This window comes from Charadrius vociferus, unplaced genomic scaffold (assembly GCF_000708025.1).
Source record: "Charadrius vociferus isolate BGI_N301 unplaced genomic scaffold, ASM70802v2 scaffold104, whole genome shotgun sequence".
Classification (NCBI taxonomy): domain Eukaryota; kingdom Metazoa; phylum Chordata; class Aves; order Charadriiformes; family Charadriidae; genus Charadrius; species Charadrius vociferus.
This window is the reverse complement of record NW_009648255.1, coordinates 5,066,235-5,077,833: the sequence shown is the minus strand read 5'-3', so window position 1 is coordinate 5,077,833 and position 11,599 is coordinate 5,066,235. Positions and strand designations below refer to the sequence as shown.

The following is an 11,599-nucleotide window of genomic DNA, read 5'->3' as shown; positions in this document are numbered from 1 at the left end:
GCTGCTGCTTACGAGTGGTGGCAAGATTTTTGTAATACATATCAACATCAGTTCTTTCAGGAAAATTCATTCCATAAGAACTTGAAGTAAAATGTTTTTGGTAGTACCTTACGCTTTAAAATACCTGTTCACTTAATAGACTTCAATTAGGGTTGTAAAGTTACGTGAAGTAGTCATTCCGTATTTATTCAGCTCATAAGTAATTCCTAGCTTCTACGCAGTAACAAACCAATGTTGTTCTGTGCCTTTTCATTTTTAGAACCTGTCAGTCATTACTCTTCATAATTGTGTTTTGTTTTTTTTTTCCTCGCACGACCAAAGGACAACATATTTTCGAAGGTCTTCAAGTATTCTTGCACAACGAGGAAAAAGAAGAAACATTTCAGTGAATGAGGAGTTTTTTGCTTCTATAGTGTTTTCCTTGAGAAGTGGGTCTTTGAATGAGGATGACAATGGAAGAGATGAAGAATGAAGCAGAGACCACTTCTATGGTTTCCATGCCTCTCTATGCTGTCATGTACCCTGTCTTTAATGAGGTAAGTTACATTTTGCTTTAGAATGTAATAATCCCCTTTATATTGGGAAATATGATTGTGGCAACAGGTTCCTCATCTTGATTGGGAAAGCTTTGGGTCTAACATCATTATCTTTCTATGCGTTTTTACCCTTCTTTCTGTGAATATGATTTCATGCTCATCAAAGATCGCTAGTTGTCTTGGCCTTGATCTTTTTTCTTTCCTTTTACAGAGGATTTTCACAAACCTGCTAGGTCCTGTCTTCTGTGGCAGGAAGTAACGTACAGTTGAACATTTACCTGTGAACAGCTTAATACATTTTAATTTTACTGCTAATGGCCATAATAGGATATATGTTTTTCTGTGAGTATCAGAGATGGTCAAGACGTTCTCAAAAGCTTCTGCCGGACTACTTCTGTAGGCTGGATAAACACAAAATACGTCTAGTGACATGTTTGATTTTAATGCTTTTATTTTATAATGTTATTATTTAATGTTTTTATTTTGATCAAATGTTATAGTATCTCTCCCTTGAATGAGACCAGCAATTTGAATGCTTCTATCAGTTCCCTTTTTCATTATCTATATAAGGCAAGCCGTGAGTACTTGACTTGTTTTGTTCTGATAACATTAGAATCACTAATAATTCTAAACTTCTATTGCAGCTAGAAAGAGTAAATCTATCTGCAGCTCAGACGCTGAGAGCAGCTTTTATTAAGGTGAGAAGTAACTTATACTGGAGATTAATTGTTTAAAAGGTAAACAATATATGATGAAGCTAAAAAGTCAGCTGTCTTGTTTCCTTGTGTCTTCATGTTTGAAGACTGCATCCTTGATCTGATAGTGTAAAAATAAAGTGGGGAATTAGATGGATTGTAAATTTGAGATGTCTGAAAATTTTATGACTAGAATTCTGAATGATGAGCAATTTTAAACAAACGGAATTTTGTCTCGTCCATAGAGTACAAAAGCTTAAATGAGGAATCAGTCAGTGAAGGTAATAAAGTTAGTCTAAATATGACAAGATTATGTAGGATAGGTGCTCATGAGAAATAGGCATGTGGCAGACTTTGAAAACGGTTTACAAAGTGAATGGTAATGGGATTATTTTGTGGATGAGGATAAGTTCAATGCTTATATTTGCATCCAACAGTAAATGGAAAAAAGATTCAGAATGAAAAATACAGATACCTCTTTGTACTGCTTTATAGAAGTAGTAAGTGGAAATCTTTTGAAATTCTTTAAACAGTAATTGTAGGCATGACATATCTTAACACGTGAGCTATGCAACTAAGTAATACTTCCTTGTTTCTGCACTTAAATTTAAGTGTACCTAGACAATCTTAAGTATCAACTAGAGCTCATAAAGTTAAGTGTTTTTACAACTGGTGGTAAGGAGCAAAGCTGAATGCAAATAATGTAAAAACTGAGGTATTGGTGGAAATGGTAGTGCTAGCTAAAAAAAAAAAATACCCACACACCCTCATTCTTATTCAACACAGTACATAACTCTTTGACCGTGGCACAGGCAGCGTGCATACCTCCAATGTTAGTCTAGCTTAGCTTTACTTAGATATGTCATCAATCAAAAGGGTTTTTTTCTCTGAAAAAGCAATTCCAAGATGATGTTTGAGCATATGATGTGATTCATAAGAGGCACGCTTGTAAAATGTCATGTGGAAGATGGGGGAGTAGCACCTGTGTTTGAGTGAATTAAATCCCAATGGATACAATCTTTGTCTCAAAGCTTAGCATCTGTGGAAATATAACAGAATATGGAGTGTCGTGAAAAACTTCCTTATTCAAATTAAAATGAGTGGAAAGGCTCATTGGAAAAGTTGTTTATACAAAACCACTGATATACTCTAATGAAAATGGATGTTGTAGTGGAAGAATGGTTTTCAGTGTAATCTGCTAGTTTAAAGCCATTCGACTTTTGAAGGTCCTAGCGAAGTCCTGCAGTATATGAATCAAGCTACATGAAAATCTGCCTTTGTGCTTGCAATATTCATGTGTCTTGCATATTTAAGAATAAAAATTTTCTGTGCCGTACAGGCTGAAAAAGAAAATCCAGGTCTTACACAGGACATCATTATGAAAATCCTGGAGAAAAAAAGTGTGGATGTGAACTTCACGGAGTCTCTTCTGCGTATGGCAGCTGATGATGTAGAAGGTAATCTCTCTTAGGTTGAATAAGTGTATTTTTAATTACACTGCTAGGGACTAGGAACATGCATTTATCTATGCTTATTTTCAGAAGAGGTTATTTGTTTCTTAACAGATATTTTTTTTTCAGCGTTGTAGAAGAATATTTATATTTTCTGAATACCTCTTTGGGAGAAGTTAAATCTCCTTTAAAAAAACATGCTTGACTAATAAGAGAAAGAAGAAAATTAATGTTTAGAATTATGTTTCTGTGAGTTTACCTTTTGCAGTGCTAACAACCAGACAAAAGCATATATGGAGTATAATATTCACCTTCCTTTTCTCTGCTTCAAATTAAAAGCAGTAGTTACACTGTCAGAGAAGGAGAGTATACAGTAGGCTTTAAGTTATTTTAATACTGCATTTGATTAGTGTAGTGGCTTCAGTGTCTCACAAATCAAGTAAGATGGGCTCTTTTTCCAACTTGCAATAATAAAAGTTATTGTTGCACTGTGTTTCTATTGATGCAGAGTGTATTCACTGCAGTTTTCTGACCATGGCTGTGTTTTTGCTGTTAACCTTCAAATGTAACATGGCAATACTGCTGCATTTTGTGAAGTGTTTTTAGCTGTCACTAGAGACTTAAGGAAAAACTAATGGTATTTTTGAATATGTTCTTTTTAGAGTATATGATTGAAAGACCAGAACCAGAATTCCAAGATCTTAATGAAAAGGCACGAGCACTTAAACAGATTCTTAGTAAGATTCCCGATGAGATCAATGACAGAGTGAGGTTTCTTCAGACAATCAAGTAAGTACTGTTTTATGTATTTTTCTGCAGATTGAGGGGTCAAACTTTGCATTTAAACCTGAATGTTCAAATGCTGTAGGAGATGCTAGCGACACTGTTCCCGTTGGAAAGGAGCCTGATACTGGCTTATAAATGAGTGGACAGAGTTGAGGATTTTTACTAGACCAAACTTAACTTCTGATTCCTAGTTTGAATACCCATGTCACTGGTCTGGCTCGTTGCATTTGGTCTGGCTACATCCTGTCTGACACTTACTCTGTAGAGACTGTTTTGGGAAGTATCTGACTAATACAAGGGGATTAAATTCTGACTTTTAAATGGGATAGGTTAAGGCTATTACAATTATCTTTTTATTGCCAAACAGGGACATTGCGAGTGCAATAAAGGAACTTCTTGACACAGTAAATAATGTCTTCAAGAAATACCAATACCAGAACCGGCGGGTATGTGCAATAACTCTTTATACAATAATTTTAATGGTATAAGAGGAGCGTATCCTTTTGATCAAAGAATGAATAGGAGATCTTAACTGGTCAATAACATATTACTTTAACAACGGGATTGTTGTATGGTGGGTCTCAGCAGTTTTATATGAAGAGGGAGTTTCTCTGCATGTCTGCTAAAAAAAAATAAATCAAAATTGCTATACCTACATAATATCAGCCAATCCTCTTCTCAGTTTAACATCAAGATTCTGACTGTACCCAACAACATGTGAACTAAGACTCTACTCCTGGTGTTTTTGTTTCTTAGGCACTTGAGCACCAAAAGAAAGAGTTTGTAAAATACTCCAAAAGTTTCAGCGATACTCTGAAAACCTATTTTAAAGATGGAAAGTAAGTATGTTCGTGTCCTAACATTTTATATAACGAAAGGTCTTGTCAGCTAATGGGGGAAAATAGGACAAGCTTTTGGTCACAAGCTACCTTCTTCAGGACTTGCCTAATTTTTTTCCTCACCATTGTCCTCAGACCACCATGGCTGCTTTAAAATACTTTTATTACTTTTGTAATGCCTTTGAGGAAAGGGAAGTCTGTTAAATGCACCACTATACAACACCCATGTGCAGTGTTAGCTTTGAATTTGAATATGTGAAGTTAAATTTCATGGCCTTGTGTGTTTTTTTCAGTGTATATACAAGGACCAAACATTTATGAATGCTTTATTGAAAAAAATAATCTACCTATTTGAAATATCACTTGCAAACACTAAACATGTGTACTGTGTTTTTTTTTTTGACTTACACTTTTATTGTCCCTTCTTTATAGCTCCTTATAGTGCTTCCCAGTATTTGAAACTACTCAGCTGATTAATCTTTTTATATTTGAACATTTTAGCCTTCGAACTGAGGCTTTTTTCAGGTCTTCACCTTGGGTTTTGAAGTCACTATTCTTGTTTATTTCACGGTAGTGACCGTTTTGGGTGATGAGCGTATCCCCTTCAGATTTTGACAGTGCCAAAGTGTTCTATCTGCTACTGTGTTAAAGATGAGAACTACCTTCTGTGTCTGGTCTTGTTGAGCTTGGTAAAGACTTAAGAGCACCCAGGGGATGGTGCGTTACTAAAGGAGAGAGACGGTTTGAGACCAGCTGCAAATACTGCCGTGTTCCTATCAAAGCATTCTTTTTTTTTTTTTAAATTCCTGCTTTTACTGAAATTGGGGGTAAATTTGGTTATGATACCAAAATGAGAAATTTAGACCTTGGTAGCTTTATGATTACTGAACAGATGTGTAGATAAGTTTTCACATGAATTAGGTATAAACAGCCTCAGTTGATGAGAAAACTATTTGAAAAAATGAGGAAAGGGTTGGATGTGTTATGCACATACCCCAACCATATGGAAAGAGGTGAGCTTTGTTTAGCCCTATGTGAAGTGAATGTTGTTCTATGTATTGTGGGCATAAGCTTAAAGTGTGTTAGGTATTATCAATATTGCAAAAAATCCGAAGTAAGGCTTGTATTTCATATCCTTGTGGAATTGGAAGTAATTTAAATGTCTGAACTGCGTGTTGAATAAGATACCCTGCAAAATAGTCATGCTCACAGATGTCATTACGGAGCTGAAAAACTCAGTGACTCCACAGCTCTTTCTTAACAAAAAGATAACTAAAATAGTATATTGCTTCCATATGCATGTGTACTTAGTATTTCTTGAGGAAAGAGTTGCAAATTCTGAAATTACTAGGGGATGAGGTGTTAAGCTTTGAAATGAACAGGCGTTGAATGATCATCTGTGCCACTTGTTTTCGTAGTTAGCTAAAACTCCAGAACTAAATGATTGAGATGTCAATGATGACTGAGAGCCAAAGTCTTTAAGTTCCTGCCAATAAACAGCTATACAATTAAGTCTATCTGTTTGCCAGCGGTAAGCTTCAGGTAAATCATGAGATGGTAAAACATCAATATGCTTCCAATTTGCAGAGCCTAGATGCCAATATTTTTACTTGCCCAAACTTAATGCTGTATTTATTGAATGAGATGTTTCTAAAAATGTCTGAAGCAGTATCTTTCTCTTTTAACAGGGCAATAAATGTGTTCATAAGTGCCAACCGATTAATTCATCAAACCAACTTGATACTCCAGACCTTCAAAACTGTGGCCTGAAACTGTATATGTTGAGAGCTGTACTTTTCAATGGTGGATAGGGTACCTTTATATGTAAATTTTAAAGTTTTGACTGTATAAATTATCAGCTCCTCCTGAGGGGCCCAATGCAGGATTTTGAATGGGATTATTGCCATCTTACACCATATTTTTGTAAAACATTGTAGCTTAATCATAATCTCACAATGAAGATTTTGCATCACTTTTTGCTATTATCATTCTTTTCAGAATTATAAGCCAAAAGAATTTACGCCTTAATGTGTCATTATGTAACATTCCTTATAAGAATTGTAAATATTTGGTGTTCTGTTTCTGACATTTTAACTTGAAAGCGGAAAACTGCAAGATTATGTATTTAACAATATTGGTGGCAAATATTCAATAAATAGTTTACATCTGTTAGACTGTCTTTCTGTATGTGAACAACAATGCATAACTCATCTTTCTAGAACTGCAGAACATTCATTAAATGGAAAAATTAAAATTATTTGGGTGCTTAAAGCTACTGGCAGTTCAAATCAGTATAAAATGAGGGTTTTTCCTTAAAGCTGAGATTTTTGGCTGTGATCTAATACTAGACCAGAATACTAGTATAATTCTATTTAAATGTCTTTGGCAAAATAATAAAGAACCCCAGAAGTGAGGTGTGCTTTTGTTTTTGATAGAAACTAAATCCCACTTCTTTCTTAATCTTCTGTTGGCGGTGAGTTAACAGGTTTTTACTCCTAGACTACTCTGAGGTTTTGAGCAAAGAATTACTTTAATTATATGCAGCTGACTATGCAGCAAAGGTTGAATTTAAAATATTAAGATAACTGGGTTTTATATTGGTACCCTTTTGGGAGGGAGAAGGAGAGAAGATAGAACTCTTCAGGTAGCACTAGTGATGTCTATACTATGCATGCCAATAAGGCAACTTTTTTTATTTTCAGGGATTGAAATCATGCGAGACCTCGATTGACAAAACTTGTCTTAAGTAGATGGTTAAGAACTGCTGATGGACAGATTCAAACTTTACCATTGTGATTTCATGGTAATATTTTACAAGTTCTAATGAATACCTTGCATGCTCCTTTGAGGTGCACCTTGAGGTTATTTTGAAATGGAATTATTACAGAATAAGCTTCTGAAAGTCTTCAAAATACTTACATGGCCATAACTAGTAAGTTTAGGGAAGAATGTGAAGCAGTTTATAAAGCTGCACAAGCTGTTGCAGGAGGATCACTTCAGGCTGAAAGAGCGTAATTGCTACAGAACTATTCCTCGTTTGGATATAAATGATGAAGAAAAGGTACAGCCAGACTTTTCTTGCACGTTGGCCTGGTGCCGTATTGCTCATTTGGGGCAAGTGCCTTATCCAGAGTACAACAGCTGGGTCTTTCAATTCGGTTATCTGTTTAAATGATCTAAAAGGAGAAAATGGTATCTGAAACCCTCCAAAATAGCACTGGATGTTCTGCTGTGTATCTGTGCATGGAAATGTTTCCTTGATGAAAGCACTGACTGTAGTGAAATATAACAATGATGTGAAGGAGAGTATTATGTAAAAATGAGTTCTTGGGAATGTATGTTGTGAATTTCTTGGTTACATAAAGCTATAAACAGGACATGGTCCTTAAAGCTTGCTGTTCAGGCTGTTTTCTGTTTTGACAGTGGTGTTTTGTGTTTACTAGCAAATTGAGCTTAGTAACATGACAAAGGGATGCGTATATAATTTAGAGTTAAAACATTTGACATTTGTTATTTATTAAAGCTTGGCATGGTAAACTGTCACTTCTTGGAAGGTGGTAGAAGGGGAACAATGTTAGCAGCTACTAAGGAGGCAGTCTGACTAAATTAGAGTAATATTTAATTTGCATCTTTGAATCCTGTAAGTAAAAAGGTTGAGTAGTCTTCCTTGCAGATGATGTTAACTTAAGTTGTAGCACCAAAGGGCTTAATGAAAACTAATTAGTCAGGTAGAAGAAAGGGAAAGGCATCCAGAGTTTCTGGTACTTCATTTGTCTTGAGAAGAGTGTTTGGTACTGGGGAGACTGCACCAGTGGCCGCAAGGAGAGACATGAAAGCTTGGGTTATACTTTGTGAATTGGACTTAGTTCCAATAAAATTCTGAGATTTTCCTATTTTCTTGGATTGAGAGGGACAGTAGCTAGTGGTGGCGATCATTAGTTAAATATGTTTATATCTGCAGGTGTAGTAAAAAAAATAAAAAATGAATGACTTGGGTCCCAAACAAGATGCTGCATGATGTCCTGCTAATTGATTCCTTGAAGTTAAAATCAAAGAGGCTATCAAGACTGTTCCTGTTCCTCAGTTCTTCCTAAAACCTTTATTGGGTAAAAGGCACCAAGCATAGGGCTAAGCTTCAGGTAGTCTGGCCAATGTGTTTCAGTTTATTTATAACCTTATTGTGCTTTCATATTGTTACCCTTAAAAGTAATGGAAAATTATTCATTGTAATCAATGTCTGGTAATGGAAAAACTTGAAAACTGATGTCTTCAGGTCACACTCTTCTGTTGTGTGCAGTGAATCCATATCTAGTGGTCTTACAAACTCTTTTTTCCACTGAGTGTGAGCTGGAGCATATGTCTGTCAAATTTTATTGTGGTTTTGCACTTTATTATTCAAGTTACCTGAGTAGCTAAAGATAAGTTTCTCTTCAGGGTTTCTAATACAGCAGTTAGTGTTGCAAAATGCTATTAGAAAATTTCTGCTGTGAATGTGGGTTATAATTGATATGATAATGTTAACATACAGAACACCAATCTAATAAACAAAATAAAACTTTGTATATTTGTTAATGAAGCAAAGAAATGTCTTAATCACTTGTTTTGATCTTTCTCAGCCTATAAAGAAATTAAGAAAACCTTAGATTGACTTATTTCTGGTTAGCAGCTTCTTGTTTTAATACTGATAAAAAAATTTTGTTTACAAGTCTGCCAGATGTGCCAGGTGTCCAGTGTAATATAAGCTTTACCTTGAGTTGACATGAAGTGGTAAATATGAAATTTCAGTGTTCTGGTGTCAGAACTTCCATTTATCCAGACAGTAAGATGAGATAGTATCGGTTGTGATTAAGCATTATCTTTCCACATGATCTTATCTAGATTACCATTGAAGTGTTCTTTCTTAATGTACTCTTTGGATCTTTCTTTATGTCTCTTGTTTATTCTGCAGGTGTTATCCCATCTCTGTGTTTTACAAGAGACTCTATCCTCTGAATTGGGTGGGGAATGAAAAGCAGGTTTTCTAGACAAGCTCGCCACAAATCTTAAGTTTTAGAGTATTCAGTTATGAAAGTGAGACAAATAAAACTTAATGTGTGTAATACCAATAACTGCATTTGGCAGAGCTGTGATTATCACTTACCTTTGGAGTACGCACTGGCTGTTCTGCTTGAGAGAGTTGCTTTGCCGTGCTCAGTCTGGCTCATGTTGCCCCAGGACTAACCACTGCCTCCCGCGAAAGGTATTGCGGGCGGTTTCTGCCTGTGAGGTGTGGGAACTCTTCTAGCTTTGCATAATGATTTAGTGCCTTTGTTCACTTTGTCATTTTTCACTCCACTGTTTTGGGTTTCATCATAATCTTCTGGGCAGATGTGGCTTTCAAAAGAGACTGGTAGGAAATGTGCATCAGGAACAGAACCACTTCTTAGCAGTAACCTTAGTGCTAAAAAAGAAAAAGGACTGAAAAGATGCTCCTGGGTCATCAAGTTTGGCGTCCTGTTGCAGAGGTTAAAAAGTACTATATAATGTTGGTCATAAATCTGTCAAGTTCTGTTTTAAAGCCAGCTTCTTTGTCCTCATTCTCGTTAGATGTCATTTTAAAACAGTCTGAAAGAAAAAAAAAAAACACCTTAAAATATTCACGTTTAATATGCTGCATAAATTTAATTTATGATGAAGAATTCACTAACCTTGTCCACAACCAATTGTTCCTTTTCCCCTCTTCTTCACTTAGTCTTGGGATGAATTGTATACCTTCTTGGGCTTTGCTTTTTAAAGATCCATAATCCCAAGTTTTTGGTCCTCTAAAAAGAGCAGAGTTATAGGCAATGCTAATCTTGCTCCTTTGAGGCTGAGAATTTTTTTTTCCTGATGCTTGTAACACAAAATTGAAATTTTTGCAACAAAATTCGCTGGTTATGGGGTCTCCAAGGTGGAGGAGGAGGTTTGGCTCATCCAGAGATTTTTATGGAGGTGATGTCCCTTCTTAGCTTCTCTGTCCCCCTCTCCTGCCTCACAGCTGGGTTATGATTTTGTAGATACAGTGCTTGATTTCTGAGAGAATACAAAACGCTTCTGACTAGGCACGATGCAGAGCAATTGCTGGATGGCATAAGCATCTTCTTCGTAACGTATTTTGCACCTCGTCCTCCTTCACCCCCATCCAGCTGCGGCAGCTCAGGAAGCAGAAGGTGGATGCCACAGGTCTACAGGCAGCGCACCGTCGTGCCAAGGACTCGCGCAGCGTCGGGGAGAAGTGCTCTGCACTCAGCATTTAATCCAGCACTGATTGCTGCGTGATCGTCTGTGATTCTCTTCTCTAATTTAGCGTGTCGCATGTGTCTTCACTACTAATTTTGCAAGATGCGTACAAGCACATAACTCTTTTTAATACGCGTTGTAAGGATGAGGAGTACGGCTCAGGAACGTTTGAGATGTGAGAATTGTTCGTGCTCGTGTTGCACACAAAAAGCTGGGAGTGCGATAAGGATGCCCGGACACTATCAGAGTATGCAATTATAGGATAAAGGGTTTAATCTCTTCCCCTTTTCTGCCACCTTGTAGTGCTGCTTATCACAGGTCAAACCGCGTTAAGATCAGTAAGACCTTCCCTGGCAGCAGACGCCGGGAGAATTTGCGATTTAGGAGTCATTCCAGACAATGTGCGGTGTTGGGTAAAGATGAGTTTGGTCAGAAAATTCCAGTTAAAAGTTTGTCTTTGGTTAGACTTTCCTATTTGTATTCCTTTGGAATTTGTTTCTTGCTATTAAAAATTCCCGAGTGCTTCTGTTTTTTAAGCAGTAACCGAAGGTGGCCATGGAGGGAAGTTGAGTTGTTGTAGGGGCTGCTGGGGACTGCGGCGCTTGGGAGCACCAAGAGGAAGGGAAGCAAAGGAGTGAGCCTTGTGAGTGTTAAACTCTTCTCATCCTAGAGACAAAAGCGTTCTCCTTTCTAACTGTATTCTAGAAGGAAATGTGTTTCTTAATGTGCTGTAATTCCATTATTGGTGCCAAGTTAAGCGAAATAGATTTATTTTTTTTCAATTGCTGATTTCTCACACACATTCAGATACGCTGTGTAAATGTTTGTGAATTCGCATTTTGTATCGCAGTCAAAAGGGTGATTGTACCTGATGGATGGAATGATTTTACAGAATATTTTGTAGTATTTCGCTAAGCTAAAAAGTTTAAATCCCTATATCTAAATTAGACATGTCTTTGACATTTTATTATTTCATAATTGTAACTGCTAGGCTTTTCACAGTAGGTAATTGCTTTTTTCCCCAAAGCTGCGTT

General features: G+C 36.5%; 1 protein-coding gene across 1 annotated transcript; it reads left to right on the top strand.

Moving 5' to 3' along the window:
• Positions 1 to 319: 319 nt before the first annotated feature.
• Positions 320 to 6,475, top strand: PDCD10 (programmed cell death 10). Its single transcript, XM_009884420.1, has 7 exons — positions 320 to 536; positions 1,181 to 1,234; positions 2,571 to 2,688; positions 3,345 to 3,471; positions 3,836 to 3,914; positions 4,225 to 4,307; positions 5,996 to 6,475. The coding sequence occupies exons 1-7, from the start codon at positions 441 to 443 to the stop codon at positions 6,075 to 6,077; spliced, it is 639 nt and encodes a 212-aa protein (XP_009882722.1). The 5' UTR covers positions 320 to 440; the 3' UTR covers positions 6,078 to 6,475.
• The last annotated feature ends 5,124 nt before the right edge of the window (positions 6,476 to 11,599 follow it).